This window comes from Sinocyclocheilus anshuiensis, unplaced genomic scaffold (assembly GCF_001515605.1).
Source record: "Sinocyclocheilus anshuiensis isolate Anshui unplaced genomic scaffold, SAMN03320099.WGS_v1.1 scaffold79, whole genome shotgun sequence".
Lineage (NCBI taxonomy): Eukaryota > Metazoa > Chordata > Actinopteri > Cypriniformes > Cyprinidae > Sinocyclocheilus > Sinocyclocheilus anshuiensis.
The window spans coordinates 241,941-262,689 of NW_015548213.1; the positions used below are offsets into that span (position 1 = coordinate 241,941).

Sequence of the window (20,749 nt, forward strand, 5' to 3'; positions counted from 1 at the left end):
TCCAACATTTCTCAAAGCTTGAAGACAGAATTATTCAGCACAAAGCAGTTGTTAATGTGGCCAGTTGAATGATAAAACCTGCAGTTTGTTCCAGCCTTCTAAACACTGGAACGGCGGTGAAAACATTCGATAACCATGGGCACTGTGCTTCATTATTTCACAGCTAGTGTGAAATAATGAAATCTCCAATGAAAAATGCAGGATTCATTGCCAATCCACATCAAGGTAAACAACTACATGAATCTCAACCAGATCCTCTTGATTTCTGCTCTGTTTTGGTTTAATCATTGTTTGACTACATTCGAGCACAACATTCTGCAAACAGTCGACATTGAATTGACGTCCTCATTGCCGTCAGTTAGTCATGTCTGAGCAGATCAAAACCAGACCCCGTCGTTGCCTTGGCGACGCATAATTTGATGACCGCCATAAGCCAAGCTGGAAAACGTTTGGAGTCCAACCAAGGCAGAAGAACATAAATCAGTGGTGATCTATAGGCTCTGGCCACAGTCTCTACACCATTCAATGTCTCATCCAGAGTTGGACGTAATGCATTAAAAATAACACGTAATCAGGTTATTTTATTCAAGTAAATAATAATAAAGTAACACATTACTTTCAAATTTACAGTTACTTCTTCAAGTAAGTAATGCCAGTCGCTTTGTTTTCTCACGTATTGACTGAAAGCTCTCCTGTCCGCTTGTTGACAGAAATCATGAGTGAGTGCAGAGGTGTTGTGTGCGCTGTGTGAACATGATGCATGATGCTTTTGCACCGGAGGAACCTTTTCATGGTTCCTAGAACTGGAACTAGGAACGGTTTTAGTTCTGGGAACTCCATTTGAAGTAGTACTTCAGAGTAGGGTCTAAAACAGATCTGTAGGAACTACTGACGTAAGTGTACACTGATTGGCCAAACACATACACCAGCTACCTGGCATTTTTAAAAAGCTATCTAAAAATATTTACTCCACGAACATGGAAAACAGCGATAACGGCATTTACCTGTTGTCTGCAGTGTTGTATTCTTTTCTCATCCTCGATAACACTGCAAGTTGTCATAGGAGAATTAGTCAGATTTTCATGCTCTTTCAATCACGTAACTTGTGCGTTTATATTACATCTCCATTATCACGAAACCCACAACACAACCAAAACAGCTCCGATTACGGCATCCTCCATTCACCGGGTTGTTGATGTTTGTTAAAGCCGTGAATAAAGACGTCGCTGTTGGTGCGAATGCAACCAGGAAAACGGCCCAAGGGGGAAACTGGTTCTCTAGGGACCACCCTGCTGGCTATTTCTTGAACTGAGTTTCTAGAACTACGCGGTGCAAGAGCGCCTGATGTTACTGTAATGCAGTGTTGGGGAAAGTTACTTTTAAAAGTAAAGCATTACAATATTGCGTTACTCCATAAAAAAGTAACTAATTACGTTACTTAGTTACTTTTTATGGAAAAGCAAAGACATTGGTTAATAGAATGGGATTAAATACATAAAGGATATTTGTGTTGTTTAACATTTAATTTTTGCAGGTTTGCGTCATATTCTGAGTTGCATTATTTTTATTCATTTTGAGGAATACTGAATCTGTGTTTTTTTTTGTGAGTGAGATGAATTAATGCATATTCATATTTATTTTAGTAACAGTAACATCTGATTTCTTTCAACATGGGGACAGGAGAGCTGTCAGTCAATAAATTGGAAAAAAAAGTAACTTGCGTTACTTATTTGAAAAAGTATCTCAGATATTCTCTTGTAAATTAAAAAGTAATGCATTACTTTACTAGTTACTTGAAAAAAGTAATCTGATTACGTAACTCGCATTACTTGTAATGCATTACCCCCAGCACTGCTGTAATGTCATCATGCATTTACTCATCACACTTGCACAAAAACAGATTAAGTATTCCTCAAACTAAATAAAAACTGGTGAAATGCAAACTTAGAATATTACACAAACCTGCAATTATTAAATAAGTTAAATAACACTAACGTCCTTTATGTATATTATCCCATTTTATTAATCAGTGTCTTTGCTGCTGACCTTCGATGATCCAATCCTTCAATCCAATCATACTAATAAGCAATAATGACTTTAGATTAGGGCTGCACAATTCATCGAAATTCTAATCGCGATTACAATTATGGATGCCACAATTACGTAATCGTTCAAAGCGGCAATTAATCATTCAAAGTCCACTTATGTTATTCTGCGTGCTTAAGATGCTTTCCAAAACTAGAACTTTTTTATATTAAAAACAAACAAGCAAGCCCAGCCCAGCCCAGATAAGAAATAAAAAATATGAAAAAGTAACATAATGCATTACTTTCCATAAAAAAATTATGTAAGTAGTTACTTTTTTAGGGAGTAATGTAATATGCATTACTTTTAAAAGTAACTTTCCCCAACACTGGTCTCATCCTCCCCTGGTCCAAAGCTTGTGTTTGGTCTTTCTAGCCCCCTTCTCCTGAAAGACAGCTGGAGGCAGATTGGAACCGGATCTCCTGTGAAGACCACAATGCTGAAGGTAGATCCAAACAAATCTACAGATTGTTCCTCTTCCGTCAATAGGAACCAAATGTTGGTTTGATCTTTGAGCTTTCGGTTAGATTCTCTGCATAGTGTTGATGTGCGTACAGACTATAATGTGGCGTGACGGCGTGCAGCTGCGGGTAAGAAACCAAAAGGAAGGATTGTGCCTGAGCCATGGTTTATTGAAATGCTTATACAAAATCACAGGTAGACAAATTCTCTTCAGCAAATAACAGGGATACATTGGCTGAGATGATCCAAAGGTTTTTTAAAGAGCATTAAAGTTCAGTCACATTAGCCAAATTTCACGGGAAAAATGTCCATTGTCTGTTGTCAGTAATGCAGCAAACCAAGCAGCTTTCTGTTGGTCAACGTGGCAAATCTGTATGACCGAGTTGCAAAATCTGTTTGGGGAATATTTCGCTCTCATTCGAAATTCCCCATCATGTTGATTCGTATTGAAATGGCTAGATTTCGCCAGCAAAAATTTGCTAAACAATTGTAAATATGAACTTTTTCAAAAAAAATTTATTTTTAAGGCCCATTACACCAAGGACAATAACGATAACAGTAAAGATGTAGTTGTAAAAAATAGTTCCACATTTACAGTAAAAGTCCACTGAACTACAACAACATAGTGGAACAATATTGTTGGAACCACTTTCAAAATGATTTTTTTCCAGCTGATGCACGATAAAAAAATTGACAGCCAATCAGAACTCCTGCTTTAAAGAGCTTGAGTATTTAAAGCGGCAGAGACAAAGACTGCAGTGTGAAACCACATTGGTGTGGACGCTAATATAATTATCGATATAGTTATCGATACTTGTGTTGAATGGGACTTTACGGTAAGAGGCATATCTAACACCCTTAAAGGGATAGTTTACCCAAAAATTACAAACCTGTATGGTTTTCTTCCTTCTATGGAACACATAAAAAAAACTACAGTTTTACAAAAGAAGTAGGCCTACAGGTTTGGAACAACATGAGGGTGAGAACTATACCTTTTAAGCCTCTGGTGCTGCTCGCCTTTTAAATGAATGTACTATATTTTATGTTACATTAAATGAATGTACTATATTTTAGTTTCAAAAATGTTTTTATTTAATGTTTTGTATTTTTAGGTGATTTTATGGTACTAAATTACATTTATGGAATAGTCATGATCCATTTATTTCTGTTAACCACTTTTTGAGCATAGACCTGAAAATGACATTTCCAACTGTCGTAAATCTTGAATGCTTTGGAGCACAGACTTACATCTGATCTCTTTCTACTCTAAGACACCTGGTAGATTATTGCTGAACTGAAAAACGTGAAACTAAAAAAAGTTATAGAAGTTTAAGTTTATTTTTGGAAATTATTTTTGATATTTCATATGAACCATATATTTTCCAGAACATATTTTACTCTAAAATATGAAAAATCTAAGCCATAAGTCTAAACAAGTTATGTTCTAAATTTGAGGTTGATATCTCTAAAAATGTGCTTTCATACACGTTTCCACTAGATTGTGGAATTGTTTTCAAGTTTTTTTGTTTTTCAAACAAAAGTTTGTTTCCAGTGCGTTCATTTTTGACCACAAACAGTACAAGTGGGACTATTTTTTTCAGAACCATTTAACCGTGTCAAATCATGTCCATGATTTCTGTGTGGTCTCATATCAAGTGCCAAAAACTGTACCATGTTCCGTACCATTCCGATGAAGTAAATAAAATAGAAAAAAAAACAAACCTACAATTTTCCTTTTGAAAATTGCTGAACAGCACCAGAGGTTTAACAGACATTTTGAATATTAGCAGTAAACAACTATGCTAATGTATCTGGCTGTTGGAAAACAGCTGTTATTTCGACTGTAATAGTCATCTGAGATGTTCTCCAGAATTGCACATGACTGGGTTTGTTCTTTCGTAGCCATTTCGAGAGTTCATTTAGAAATTAAGTGCCGTATGGACACGTCTCGTCTTGTGTTCCGAGCCTTCACCCTGGTTTCCCGTGTCCTCCTGAATGAGCTCCACGAGCAGATCCTGTAGCTGTTTTCTCACGGCCCGCGAACGCTTGGCGTCCTCCCCGCCGTCTATCTCAGCGCACTCCTGCACGGCTCGCTGCAGCGCCACCTGCAGGGGGAGCCCCGCTTTAGCACCGAGCAGCGTGGGAGAAAACCAAGGCCTGAAGATCTTCTCACAGATCACCTGCGGAGAGACAGAAAAAGAGAAGCATGACAGCTATCGACCCCAAAGGGAAAAGCATGGGTATGGATGAGGGAAGCGGCCATTAGCGCCATCCTGGTCTCGTTTCATCATCTCCGGAGCAATCATCAGCCATATTCGCTATGCGTGCCATTTGAAAGCAATGGTCTCTTCGACCCAAAGGCCTGAACGTTACAAAGCCCTCATTGTTCTGAATGGCAGGCCATACAATGGGAAAGTAGAGGTCACCAAGGGTTGCGTTAAGTGATCGGGAACGGAGAGATGGGCTCTGTCTCAGCCACCTGTGGCCCGGAGCTGGACTTGGTTTCATGCGACCAGCTCGTCTGTTAGCTTGCTCTCCTTAAGGGGAGTTGGCACTGACAGCAGGTGTTGACTACGAACGAACCGCAATGAACAGATGAAAGACGTTGCGTGACTGTGGCAAAGCATCTAATGGAGAAATTAAACCTGCATATACTTGTAATGGTGGCGGCATTAAAAAAAATAGTATTTATTGTCTTCTACTTGTAGTTACTTCATCGCAAATAATATTTTTGTAACTTCGCTCACCGTTGTTGTAGAGTATGTTTGAGTACAGATCTGTGGTTTATATGGAAGCTTATTTACACCACAGAAAGAAACAATTAAAAAATTGTTTTAATAATTACATGTTACTCATCGTTACGGTCATCTATCTCTAATAATTTCATTGCAGCTTATTTTCCTCTAACGTAGCACAGATCTGTTTTTATGGAAGCTTATTTCTGCCACAGAACCTTTTATTTTGCAGTTTTGAGTTTGTATCCCACTATTCCCACTATTTTTTCTAAAAATCAGGATTGTGAGATATAAACTATAAACTTGCAATTGCGAGTAAAAATATCATAATGTCATAACTGTGCGATAAAAAGTTGCAATTAATGCAGTTTAACTTCTGATGGCAATAAACTATAAAAATAGTTTTTGCTAAAATCATTGAATTTTACATGATCAGTTTCTGATCTGAGCCATTTGCATATCTGGTCATAAATCAGATATTTTGGGTTTTTTTATGACTGTTTATTTGTCGCTGAACTATCCCTTTTAACCCTCGCATGGCTGTGATAAATGTACTTTTTAATAGTCACTTTTTTTGTTGTCATTTTAACTCAGTGTGGCTTAATTCACCTTACGTGTTTTGTTTTTTTTTTATTTAATTTAAGTTTTTAAAAATTGTAATCTAAAGCTATTAAACTAAGATGAACATTCCAGGGTGGGGTGTTTCACACGTACGGGTCAGTTTAGAAACATCTAATATGTGCTGTTTAAAAAAAAAAAAAAAAAGTCATAAGACAAATTTTAATTGTTGGCTTGCGGTTTGAATACAGCCTTATTTATTACACAAATATCATGTGCAAAATGTAGCTTGTTTCAAATGAGCTGCAGCCTGTTGCGGTTGACTGTAGCCACAGCTGATGATGATCTGTTAAGTTTCTTCCTTTGTTTGGCCCTGTTAACCCCCATTGTGTTTAGGAGCAGTAATGACGGCGCTATCTGATTCCCTTCAGCGTTATCATGAACTATTAACATTCCGTGCATTTTTCTTGGCAATGTTTACCGCTGAAGAATGATTGTCTCCTCCGGCTATTTTACTGGTATTCCTTTGTGACAGTTTTCCAAAACAAAGTCATTTTCTTTTCACTTTCAGCACCTTACATATATAATTGCTAACCACATACTCCATAGGATTATTGAATGCTGAAATATAGAAGAATTGATGCAAATTATTAAAGAATTAGAGTATACAATGGAGTCAGAATAATGAATGCCTCGCTCACCTGAAGGTTACTGTTCTTGCGCTTTGGCCCACATCTGTTTTTAGTTTTGTCACACTTGGAAATGCAGTCGAAGAAGTTGCAGTCATTGTCACTGGTGCAGTTCTGCTCAAGTATGTCTCTCATTTTGGGCTCAAAAAAAGCCATATCCACATCTATAGCCACCACCTGTTCAGTGAAAAATAAAATAATAATCAGAAATGCAAAGTAAAGTATTTATATATACAGTCCAAAACCACGTAAATATTCTAGTATTCAAAATCCAATTTAAACCTGGAAATAAAAAATATATCAAAATAAAATAAATATTTAATATTCTACATTATTTCTAGGATGCTAATCAAATAAGTGATTTTTTTCTGTCATATTTACAAACTCCTTTGTATATATCAGATGTTTTTGCTTACATTGTAAAAATACTAAAACTAATAATCAAGATAAGACAAATCTTATAAATGACATTATGCAATCATTTGCATAGAAAAAAAAGGCAAAATAGACAATATTTCAATAGTTGTCTCAGACTATTAGACATAAATAAGACGGTATTAATTAAAAACAGATATTTAGAAATAAAACATTCGTTTCAGATGGATAGATCGACTGAATAAATGGCACAGGATTTACTCATTCAGAAATTTTTACAAATAAACAGCAAGTAGTACTGAATTAAACATGAAATTTTGATGTAGTATTTTCTTGTAAAACATTCTAGAAGCTAATTTTTGTTTTATTTCAACTTTGAAAATCTTTTTTACAGGATAGATAGATAGATAGATAGATAGATAGATAGATAGATAGTCGAATACTGTATACAGTACATAACTTCTGCGGGCAGCTCTTAGACTGATACGATACGGTAAGCATTGACAAAGCTGTTTTTTTGTTGCCGCATGCTTAACTTTTTGTTTTTGAATAAACTTGTGAATTATATTAACATATCCTTCTACATAAACAAGACAGGACAGTCAGTGATATTTCTAAAGGGTTTTCACAGCCAATACAGACTCTCAGAAATCTTCCAAAGCATCTTAAACACATATTATTTTATGCATTTTGCATTACACAGCATTTTGTTGATCTGGCACTGATTGATGGGAGTCATAGCAACACAAGCTGCATGATGTCAGGTGTTGTTTACAGTATGCTAGAAAAACCCATGAACCCCCCCGAATGAGCAGCATGTATCTCAATCTCATCGGCTCCACTAGAACACAAATGTGACCCTGGAGCACAAAAGCAGTCTTAAGTCGCTGGGGTATATTTGAAGCAATAGCCAACAATACATTGTATGGGTCAAAATTATAAATGTTTCTTTTATGCCAAAAATGATTAGGATATTAAGTGAAGATCATGTTCCATGAAGATATTTTGTACATTTCCTACTGTAAATATATTAAAACTTAATTTTTGATTAGTAATATGCATTGTTAAGAACTTCATTTGGACAACTTTAAAGGCGATTTTCTCAATATTTAGATTTTTTTGCACCCTCAGATTCCAGATTTTCAAATAGTTGTATCTCGGCCAAAATTTGACCTATCCTAACAAACCATACATCAATGGAAAGATTATTTATTCAGCTTTCAGATATCATGTGTAATGCCAAGCATTTGCTGTATAGATCGGCAGACTCTAAATATTCATTTTCATCTCTTTTTGAATCATGATCATGAGATCTGAAAAAAATATTTTAGTTTACATTATAATTCTCTTGCTTGTAAACTGACATTGCTAAAATAGTTGGCTCGTGTTTGAAGACCTCAATGTTGATATAATATTTTAGCTATGATAACCTTACTATAATAATTATAGTAATTATTAAATATTATTATTATTAATAACTACAATCATAATTATCTTAATAACCTGGAGTATTTGGACCATAATAAGCCTCGGGCAGCAGCTCTATAAGGAAATCTATAGGAAATGTAATTGAGCAATCAACACATCTTTCTTGTAGTGTATTTCATCATTTTGCCAACAGTGAGACAAGCATAATTAGTTATAGAAATACTTGACTATAATAAATATTGCAGAATAATCTAATAACAAAAAACTAATTGTTGCAATAATATTCCAATCTAATACTGGAAAGATATACAGTATATACTCTTCATAGAAATGTTTTCATTAGATTTGGATCCTTGGGTAATTCATTTAACCACAATCACATTGTAATGAACAGTAAACCGCATGCATCAGTTCATACTTTTCTGATTAAATGAAATGATTTGGCAGATCATTTGTATGGCTGGCCACTCCTGAGTCTATAATAACCAGCTGGTGAAGGCGTCCAAAAACTGAGAAATGCTCCACTTAAAGCAAATAAGAGATGAACTGCCATGATGTCTATAACAATTGTCCCAAATCCTGCCTTAAAACCACAATTTAAGGCCTTAAAAACTCATAAATTGCATTGCAAAAATGGATCTTCCACAGTATTTTTGTTTTGTTTTCAAATACAAATATCTAAACATACTTAAGTCTTGTTTTCTAAAGAAAATTCATCAAAATTAAGTGAGTTTATACTTAAAACAAGAACAAATATCTAAGTGAATTAAGTAGATTTTTTTGAGCCCATTGACAGGTGTTTGTTTGTAAACTTGCTTCATTTAGATCAATTTATGTAAATGTATCTCAAGTAAATGTAAAAGAATCTTTAGACATTTGCACTGGAAAACAAGACAAAAATACTGATGAAGAACAGAAGAACATCACTTTTTTCCATTCAAAAGTAATGGATATTTTTTGGAAGCCATATTTTCAGATTTTTAAATGTGCTCCCTAGACATTTACATTTAGAGAATACATTGACGTATTGTGTTTTCTTTCTTTTTATTCCTTAAAATAAAAAGTCTTATTTTTTTCTCCCACAATTTAAGGCCAGAAATTCGTACATTTATAGCCATGGCATTAAATGTTGCAAAATGTTTCTCAAGTAAATATATCTTGATTTAAGAATCTTTATACATTTTCACTGGAAAACATCACTTTTTTTTTGCAGTGTGATCAGAAAGTGCGGTAAAAGTTATTTCTATTCTAATGGCTTGGAGCAGAGCTATTCAAGCCATCAATTATTTATTTATGAAACAAATTAAAAAGTAATAGAGATCTTTTGGAAGTTATATTTTCAAATGTTATGCTCCATAGACATTTACATTTAGAGAGTATATTGACATATTGTATTCTATTTATTCTTCTAACCATTCTATCTAGTCTTTAAATTTTCTTTACTTCTTGTCTTCAATTGACCTTCATAATTCAAGATTTTTTTTTATTTGTCACATACAGGGTTATATAAACCCTGCTGTTAAGCGTTTACTCACCGTCAGGTCCTTCCTGATAGCAAAGTTCTCTGGTTTGATATCACAGAGGTGTAACGCTCGCGAGTACGTCCGCTCGTTCTCTTTCAGCTTTTGGCCCCACAAGCGGGGCAACGTCAAGTTAGTTCCCGTCTCCAAGCCCAGAGAGTTCTTGATCTCCAGCGTGGCATAGAAGACGACATCCAGCGGCGAGAGCTCCTCCTCGCCTCCCGTTCCTCCCGCTGTATCCTGGTACTCCAGCAGAGCTAAAGCCTCATAGGAGGAGAAGTTCTCCAGCTTTGACTTGAGAACGACAGGCACCCCACGCCAGCTGGCGGCCATGACCTTCTTGCCATTCTCGTAATAGAGGCAGCGTTTGTATTCCACACGACCGGCCACGCAGAGGTCCTCGCAGAGGTCACCGGTCAGAACTCCCTGCTGATACTCGGCACACTGAAACAGAGACACATTAGAAGTGAAATGTGCACTGTGATTGTGGTTTGGCTTCTATCAGCAGTGATTTAGACACCATAAATATATATATACACTGCCGTTCAAAAGTTTGGGATCAGTAAGACTTGTAATGTTTTTTAAAGAAGTCATCAAGGCTGCATTTCTTTGATCAAAAATACAGAAAAAAAACAGTAATCTTGCGAAATGTTATTAGAATATAAAATAATGGTTTCTATTTTAATATCCTTTAAAATATAATTTATTTGAACATTTATTCAAAATATAAATCTTTTCTAACAATATAAATATTTGCTATCACTTCTTAATGTGAGAAATGTTGAAGGTGTCTGAATAAATTTTGCTTTGACTGTATATCTCGCACGTCTGACTTTGTCTCTCGTAATTATGAGTTTGTATCTCATAATTCTGACATTATTTCTCACAATTAGGAGTTTGCATCTCACAGTACTGAATATATTCCTTGCAATTGTGAGATTATATTGCAATTCTTCCATAGCTTTCAACATGGATAATAATCAGAAATGTTTCTTGAGCAGCAAATCAGCATATTAGACTGATTTCTGAAGATCATGTGACACTGAAGACTGAAGTAATGATGCTGAAAATACAGCTTTACATTACAGGAATAAATTACTTTTTGAAATATGTATTAAAGCAGAACATTTTTTTAATTTTAATTTCACAATATTACTGTACTTACTGTAATTTTGACCAAACAACTGCTGCTTTTGTAAGCATTAAAAGATACTTCTTTCAAAAATTATTTTTAAAACCTAATCAAAGTAGACAGTAGTCAAAGTAGATTATTTTATATATTTTAATAAGTACATGTCAGAATAAGTATGTTGTTTTGTTATTTAGTAAGTTATTTGAAACATTAAAGTAGACACTTTCTTACTTGCTTGCATTTCATATGTATATATTTAAAAAACTTTAGATTTTACCATTATGTTTATTATTTATATTCAAGTCAAGTACCAATTTTGATAGTCTCAGTAGGATGTGTGTCATGTCAAACTAATTTTCATAGCGTTCAAGCTGTTTTTAATCAAGGCATGTATCTTAATTCCATCTCATATCCCACTTATTGAATATGTGCCTATGTTGAGATACGGCACCAATGCCACCTGTCAGCATATTTTACTGGCATGCATGAAATTCACATATTTAATCTTGCAAAACAGTCTAATAATCATTTTTATGCGGGGTGTTAAAACCGATCTGCTTTTGCTCTTACATTTTTCCTCTTTGACCCTCTCATGAAAAATGAGGTAATTACTGGTTGTTGCTGCAGTCCGCACATATATGTGTCAGTTCAGGGGCTCCGGGGCTTCGGATGATTTGTGTTCCACAGAGATTACACCGCAAATCGTCCTCTGTCACCTTCCAAAGTAAACAGCTGTTATCCGCGCTCAGTCCGGCTCATACAGTATCTGCATTGGCTTGAGCATGTTAGCGATGATCACATTATGATTATCAATCATAATGGTTTGGTGGATGATCTCCCATCCCTTGCTTGTCCCCTTACATAAAATATGTCCTCTGTGTTAAAAAGGCCTGCTAAAGCTTTTTACTGTTGTGTCATAAAACTGAACCTCACACATTTGTATGATTAAAAATGGCTAAAAATGGCAGTGATAACACTAGATTTTTACATTCTCTGAAGACAGTGTAAGTGACTGTCACTATGCCAACATCATGTGGATGTGCAAATTGTCTCAGGTCATAAAGTCTGTGATATTTTGGCTTGGATTTATGACATTTTTTCATTTGTGTTTCATCGGAAATCTTAAGTTTGAACACATAGAAAAGTAATAGCGTTGTGGGATTAAAATCGGAGCAGATGGTGAAGGCATCAAAAAGTTTATAAATGCTCGTTCTTACGCAAATAAGAGTGGCAATGATGTCAATAAAAAAAAATGTACCAATTCTACCAAAAATGCTGGAGTTTCTTGGTAATTTCAGTGAAACTGTAGCTGTGTTAAAGCAGTTGTTCATCAAAAAAGGAACATTTGCTGACAATGTACTCGCCCTCAAGCCATCCAACATGTAGATGAGTTTGTTTCTTCATCAGATTTGGAGAAATATAGCATTCCATCACTTGCTCACCAGTGGATGCTCTGCAGTGAATGGGTGCCGTCAGATTGAGAGTCCAAACAGCTGATAAAAACATCACAATAATCCACACCACTCCAGTCCAGCAATTAATGTCTTGTAAAGCCAAAAGCTGTGTGTTTATGACAAACAATTCCATCATTAAGATGTTTTTAACTTAAAACCATCACTTCTGGCTAAAATATGAGACTATAATCCATAATAACGCTTCCTCCAGTGAGAAAGTACATCCCCTGTTTGCCTCTCACATCAAAATCCACCCACAGATTTATTTAGAGCTGTTTTGGCTTGTAAATGGTGCGTGATCTGTGCAGATTTCTCTCCTGATTCAGACAAGTATACACTATTCACTGGAGGAAGCGTTGATAGTACAGGACTTGTATTTTTACCTGGAAGCAAAGGTAGGAAGTTAAAAACGTCTTACTGATGAATATGTTTCTTACAAATAACTTTTGGCATCATAATGTAATAACTGATGGACTGGAGTGCTGTGGATTACTTGTGGATTATTGTGATGTTTTTATCAGCTGTTTGGACTCTCATTCTGACGGCACCCATTCACTGCAGAGCCTCCATTGGTGAGCAAGTGATGCAATGCTACATTTCTCCAAATCTCCAATGAAGAAATATTGGTAAACTATTTCTTTAAGAGTGTATTAAATTCACATCATGTGTACTTTTTAAGTAAAGTTCGCATTTTCCTGATTCTGATTGTGACCGTGCTTTGAAAGCAATTGCAGACAACTAAATTACTGTACAGTTTTCTCTCCAGCATGTGAGCGTGTTTCTTCTGCACCAGTAGACACGTACAAGTAATAATAATAGCCAGCACCAGTAGTTACCTGAGTTACACCCAGTTGGTCGCTTTACCATGACAGCACTCTTGAATAAAGCACTTGAATCTCAGAGGTCTGTTATCAGCTCGACTGAGTCTAAACATAGAAAGAGCTTCCTCCCTACAGACCCTCTCATGGGCCTCTCACGGTGTTTATGTGGGCCAAACACGCATGTTGTGCTCTGTGGTCACTCTGCGGCTTCTGCTCTTTTTTCGACACTGTAAGTGCCAGCCAAATTCCCCACATGTGTTTTAATTCTTCAGATGAGACAACAGCTCCTGTATGCATGTAAACTTTCCCACTGTGAGGCCCAAATCCAATGTATGTTTGTGTTTCAGTATAGAAAGCATTTAGAGATTTGAAAAATGAATGTGTGTAGGCAGAGAAAACAGAGTAGTGAGACTCGGCTCGGAGAAAGTGACTCGTATGTTGTAAATCATGGCTGTGTTTGTAATCTAGTGGTTAGGATGACAGAATTTATTATTTTCTTTTTCATTTGGTACAAGAAAGAAGATTAAGTACTGGATTTGACAGTTCTCAGAACTTTGGCAATGTTCTCTCAAAGTTATGAACAAATGTTTTCCAGTAATGATTAGTTAGGAATGTTAGTTTAAACTTATCTGGTCTTAAATAATGTTCTCAAAACATTAGCACAAAAATGTTATTTATATATCATTCATAGGATGTTTTTCTTCTAAAATGGTTTAGTTGGACGCTCATCCAACGTTTTTTAAATCAGTTCAGGGAACATTCAAAAGTAGCATTGCCATAATGTTTGCAAAATTCTCAAATAGAATGTTCCTGCATTTTTGTAACAAAGAATGCTGAAAAAAAAAATAAAACATTCAAAGAGAACATTTAGAAATAATCTTTTCATAACTTAATGGGAAAATTAGAAAAAACGTTCTTATAACATACTTTTGGTTGGTTTGGCACATCATGTCTGATGCTTTTAATCTGAATATTTTAAATTAACTAGTAATGTATTTGTTTATTTATTAATTTATTTATATTTTTGGTTGCATTTACTAAATACACATCACATTCTTAACATAATTATATATATATTTTTTTTTTTGTCATGGAAAAATCTATAACCATTGAATATTTTTGGCTTAATGACATACTGTATACACAATGTGGAATTTTTAGTTCCAGACTAAAATTAGACTCTGGAAATATGCATCCTCTATCCAGTCAGGCTGTTGATAGTTAGGCTATATATTTAGCACTGTTTGCATCAAGCATCACTAATACTAGCTTATGATTTGTACAGCATTAAACCCTGGTACTAACTCATCCTGCACAGTTTGTGCTTTAGACATGAGTCATTGTCGAGGAGAGGTGTGCTGTTACTAAGCAATTGCAACTTACTTTTTTCACCTGGTGGAAAAACTGAAAACACACTCTCACACTGGAGGAGGCACCATATTGAGACATATCTAGGGAGCAGAAACCTAAAAGGCTCCTGCGAGACGCGCCAGTAAGCAAGCACAACTCCAGTGCTGAGTGCGGACATGAAATAAGAGGGAAACAATATTTTTTTTATGCTTCTGAGCATGTAAGGTAATGATTAAACATTAGGCCCCAGAGAATAGCAGTCTATTTTCTGTATTGCCATCTGGCCTGAGTGCTGGCCAGTCCCGGCATGCCAAGAATGTCTGCATAGGCTGCTCTGGGTCACTCCATCATTTTCACTTTACAAGAAACTCAATAAAACTGGGATACAACCCGAGAAAAGGGCCTATTGTCTGCCAGTGTACTCTTATATGCCAATAAACACATACAGTGGCCCCTAAAAGCTCCATTTAAAAACATTAAATTTTATTATACACAAAATATATAAATCAGCTGGCATCTGCAAACAAATGAATGCTCGAATAATGTTTCTGAGCCATTTTTAATCAGTTGGTGTTTTGTTTTTTAGTGAATGTATGAAGTCAGTGTTTTACATTATATATCCTACCATTCAAAAGTTTGGGGTCAGATATAATTTTAATATGTTTTAATACTTTTATTCGGCAAGGATGCATTAAATCGATGTGATTGATTTATTTCTAACAAATGCTGCTCTTTTGAACTCATCAAAGAATCCTGAACATAATGCATCATGGTTTTTACCAAAATATGAAATGGCACAGCTGTTTTCAACATTGATAATAATCAGAAATGTTTCTTGAGCAGCAAATCAGCATATTAGAATGATTTCTGAAGGATCATGTGACGCTGAAGACTGGAGTAATGATGGGAAAATTCAGCTTTGATCATAGCAATAAATTACATTTTACAGTATATTGAAATAAAAACAGGTATTTTAAATTGTAATAGTATTTCACAATATTACAGTGTTTACTGTATTTCTGATCAAATAAATGCAGCCTTGGTGAGCAGAAGAGACTTCTATATGGCTGTATATTTCCAAATGACTATTTGGTCTCTCCAACATTATGATTTCTTATTTTGAAACTATCTAAATTACACATCCGAAACATTAATCCTACTACCAAACAATGATCTGTGCATGAAAGTCCATCAAGTCAGTGGGCCATGTCTGCCCACCGCATGGAAGACCATCTGCACTTAACCTTCACATTAGAGTATAAACAAAGCATGAAACCGTATCGAGAGTCTGCAGCAGAGCACCACTAAAACAACAGTTAGGTTCGTTTCATGAACTCATGCCAACAATTCTATTATACATAGGCCTGGTTGCACAGGTGACAGATGGTGCCGCTGATTAAAAAAAGGTCTCGTGTAGTTCAAAGAGTATCTGCCCAAAGCTTCTCAGCCACATGCTGCCAGAAACTATAAACAGTTTATTGTGTGAAGGTGCACCACTCGCCGCTGTTTATTACAGTGCTGAAGCCCTTAGTAATGCTAACTGTTTGGCAGATTATCAGACTGTTTTTACAATTCATCAACTGAGAAATAGGCTTTTGTGTTTTGGAGATGAACTGTAATAAGGCATGAATGATGGGTAAGTTGCGTTATCATAACTAAAACCTCCAGGAATGGTTTTGGTCTATATTAAAGTGCTAAATTATTGAGTCACCTATCAATCGTCACACTCGTTGCAAATAAACATGACTATTAGCGTTTTACGTAAGTGTTTAAAACAAGGTGTGTGGTCATAAGAGGAAACGAGCTGACAACTTAGGGTTGGATTTGATTCTGCAGCATTTCCAAATAAACATCTAATGTGAATTATTATGAGAACCATCTCTGCGCTTTTGAACTGCGCTAATAAGATAATTCAGTGGAAAATTAGACACAGAGTACAGCATAAACAAATCAAAACTCAAAAGCTTGTATTATTCTCATTTGTAAGCCGCTCTGGATAAAAGCATCTGCTAAATTAATGAATGTAAACAACATTTTGGCATCCTACAGCTGACAGCTTTTCCCCCCTTGTAAAATAATGGATGATTGAGAATTAATGTGAGAGGACTTCGAAAAAAAAAAATGTTTATCATCTTATATTTATGAATATTATTGATTAATAAAAGTCCAAATCTACAAATACAGCAAAAAAAGTACAGGATTTACTTAGAAAATTAGTACATTTCACAAATAATTACAAAGAAATGACAAGCTTCACACTGAATTAAACATGGAAATTTAGAAAGGTAGAAAAAACTTAAAGATTATGTTCTTGTAAAAAGTATTAAGATTAAATAGAGTAGCGCCAAACATGCGTCCAGGGGAGAGAAAAAAACATAAACATGTCTTCAGGTGCGTAGATCTTGATGTATGCGGATCTTCATTTTTCATTGTTTGACTTACCAATAAAATGTGTTTTATTTACATTTTCAAAAAATTACATTCTACAGTTATTTTACGTTGTACCTTTTGACTGTGCAGATACTAAGAGGTTGGAAATGTTTTAGCAAAGAGCAGGTTCTTCAGCTATTTAAAGAAAAGAACACAAAGTAAAACAAAACAACAAAACAATTCTGTGTGGAATTAACTCATTGTCAGTAACTCCCTATAGAGCCTTGAACTGTGATTCCTGAGCCAAAATATTCTCGCTAAACATCCCTGAGAATTTAAAAATGACTACGACCCAACAATTACAGCAGCCAGTCTGTTATTTTCACTTCATCCTCATTGCCAAAATGACATACACCTCATAGTTACTATCTCCACCCAGTCATCATTTGCACAATATTGGCAGCATTCCATCGGCTTGCAGCTGTTGAATTCAATATTATATTTATCTCAGCCTGCCCAAATATTAAGAATTAGATGACTTTTGTGTCATGATCTTAGATATTACAGGAGCAAAAAAATGTAATTCACTCAATTTCTCTTTCATGACAGCTCAAATGATTGCATCAGTCAAAGTTACTTCAAAAGCATGATTTAAAATGAACTAGTCTGATACATTTATTAACTTTGATGTATAAAACTATATGTGACCCTGGAGCACAAAACCAGTCATAAGGGTCCATTTTTCAAAATTGAGATTTATACACCATCTGAATAAATAAGCTTTCCATTGATGTATGTTTGTTAGGATAGGACAATATTTGGTCGAGATACAACTATTTGAAAATCTGGAATCTGAGGGTGCAAAAAATTCGCAATACTGAGAAAATCGCCTTTAAAGTTGTCCAAATGAAGTTCTTAGCAATGCATATTACTAATCAAAAATTAAGTTTTGATATATTTACAGTAGGAAATTTACAAAATATCTTCATGGAACATTAATATCCTAATGATTTTTGGCATAAAATAAAAATCAATAATTTTGACCCATACAATGTATTTTTGGCTATTGCTACAAATATACCCCAGCGACATAAGACGGCTTTTGTGCTCCAGGGTTACATATATATATATATGACCTATATATGTATAAATCTATATATATATTTATACTAAACAGAAAGTTTGATGTAGGATTTACTTTGAAATGAAATTTCAACATGAAATTTTGTAGAAAGACTGGAATCTTTTCTTAAAGTAAAACATACTCCAATAATCCATTTTATTTAACTTTGAAAAATAATTTTTACAGTGTATATATGTTCTTTACAATTTGACATTTTAGTGCTAATATTATTAATGATTATTATTATTATATATATAGTTTTTTGTCCAATTAACAATATTTGTTCAGTATTTTAACTGCATTCTGATAATGAAATAATAAATCAATAAAATCGCTGAATCTGCTCATGCCAACACATTTAGTTTGAGTAATGATAGTTTGCGTGCAAAAACTTTCCCATTAATTGACACCAGTAATCGTATTCCAATCCCCGTTTAAAGGCCACCAGGATTTTGCGGCTCCCAATGTGGCAACAAACAAAATGTTCTTTCAGCGCTCACTTGACATCACATAATCCAGTGGCTCTAAAAGAGCTTTAGGTTTCCCCCGAGGAACAAAGCTTAAGCCTTTAATGGAGGCGCGTTACTGCTGGTACCCATGATTCAATGCTTGACGGAGTAATCCTACAAAATGCCTTGTGTGTCATTTGGTGGAAAATTGATCAAAACCCCCTAAGGTATCGCTACAACTGCGACAGGACAGCTGATTGTATTGAATTATATTTTGAAAAATTAGCCTATTGATCTGTTGTAAAAGTACTTAAGTATATCTGAAGTTTAAGGCAAAATACTACAGGCGAACCGGTGTTTTTTTCACGCACTGGTCAGTTTTCAGATTTATTTTGCTTCTAGTGTGAAGAATTGTCAATAGAATGCATCCAAAATACACATTCAAGTGTTTATTTTATTACATTGTATCTATTTGCATCTGAAGTTTTCAATTATAATACATATCTTTAAAGCCTTTGAAAGCTTTTGCATACGACAAACTAAACAGTTTCATTCCTATTAATATTCTGAAGGTTTTTTACAAAGAATTTATATTTCATTCCAGTGTTTTTTTTTAGTACAGTTGAGATACAATCATAGTTTGTATTAATATTTTGAATCAGCTTTTATTTTATATTTTCTGTTATATATTTTATACATTCTATTATTTTTATGTTATATTGAAGTTTTAGTTATTTTGTTGAGTGTTTGTCATCTCGAGTAGTTTTGCTTTTGTATGCATGTATATCGTTTTTATTATTTTTTTATTTCAGTCTTAGTTTTAGTTATTTTAGTACATAAAGTTAAACTAAATAACTAATAAAAATAATAGATTTTTTTTTTTCTCAGTTAATATTGATTTCAAGTATTGAAAATTACTTGACAGACACCTGTAGTGTCTTCCCTTAAGTTTAGACGACATTTTACACTAAACAAATGCAAATATATATAAGTGAGCCTGGACCACAAAACCAGTCATAAGGGTCAATTTTTCGAAACTGAGATTTATACGTCATCTGAAAGCTGAATAAATAAGCTTTCCATTGATGTATGGTTTGTTATGAGAAAATCATCTTTAAAGTTGTCCAAATGAAGTTCTTAGCAATGCATATTACTACTCAAAAATTAAGTTTTGATATATTTACGGTAGGAAATTTACAAAATATCTTCATGGAACATGATCTTTACTTAATATCCTAATGATTTTTGGCATAAAAGAAAAATCGATAATTTTGACCCATACAATGTATTGTTGGCTATTGCTACAAATATACCCCAGCGACTTAAGACTGCTTTTGTGCTCCAGGGTCACATATATTTTTTAAATTTGCTCTTTTTTCAAATTAGGCAAGCCTGACAAGTTGATATCCAGACTTTTTGGTCATATCCATAAAGTACAGACTTTTTGCTAAAATACTGATTTGAGCGATGACAAAAGTTAGCCTTACCACCCTCTGCAGGATCTCTTTGCTCTTGTCTTCAGTGCAGAAGTCAGAGAACATGTTCCTGTGCACAAACACCAGGCCGTTGAGGAAGAGCCAGGAGGCCAACCACAGCAGGACGACGAGCAGAGCGCTCCTCCGGCACACCTTCACCCCCAGACACCTGAGGGCCCCGCGCAGGGACCGCCACATCTGTCGGGACCCCCTTCGGCAGGAGCCCTCTGCTTTCCACTCAAGGGTGAGGGAGTCTGTGGCATCTGTGGAGGATGTGCGCCTCGCTGCTCTCGCTCGGGGTCGGCGTTTGCGGTTAACCTCCTCCTGACGTCTCCTCGGGGCGCTCCGCTGCTGCACTGCCTCCTGTTACACGGAGCAGATATTTCTCTCGGCTTCCTCTCCGCCTTCCTGCGTTTGTTTTGTGAATGAGTGAGGTGAGTGCCGGAGTGTGAAGAACGCCTCAGAGTCGAGGCCGGACTCGCTCTGCCTCATTCAGTTACTCTCACTCTAGGCTCCAATGTGTTTTCACTCTGCCTCTAGCTCTCTATTCCCTCTCTCTCTCTCTCTTTATACAACACTCCACCTTTTTTCCCTCTGCCTCCCGCCCCCTTCTTGAGTGCTTTCCTCCTTTGGGTCGCCTTCTTCTCTGTTTCCAAGGCAGCCGGGCCTTTCCTGACGGCGCACAGTGCCAGATCCGTCTCTTGTGCCAGACGCAGACCCTCG

At 35.5% G+C, this 20,749-nt stretch overlaps 1 protein-coding gene across 1 annotated transcript; it reads right to left on the reverse strand.

The window, feature by feature from the left end:
- Positions 1–4,091: 4,091 nt before the first annotated feature.
- Positions 4,092–20,732, reverse strand: LOC107653798 (protein FAM69C-like). Its single transcript, XM_016440621.1, has 4 exons — positions 20,039–20,732; positions 9,868–10,296; positions 6,542–6,706; positions 4,092–4,727 (listed from the first exon to the last, which is right to left on the reverse strand). The coding sequence occupies exons 1-4, from the start codon at positions 20,222–20,224 to the stop codon at positions 4,467–4,469; spliced, it is 1,041 nt and encodes a 346-aa protein (XP_016296107.1). The 5' UTR covers positions 20,225–20,732; the 3' UTR covers positions 4,092–4,466.
- Between the last annotated feature and the right edge of the window lie 17 nt (positions 20,733–20,749).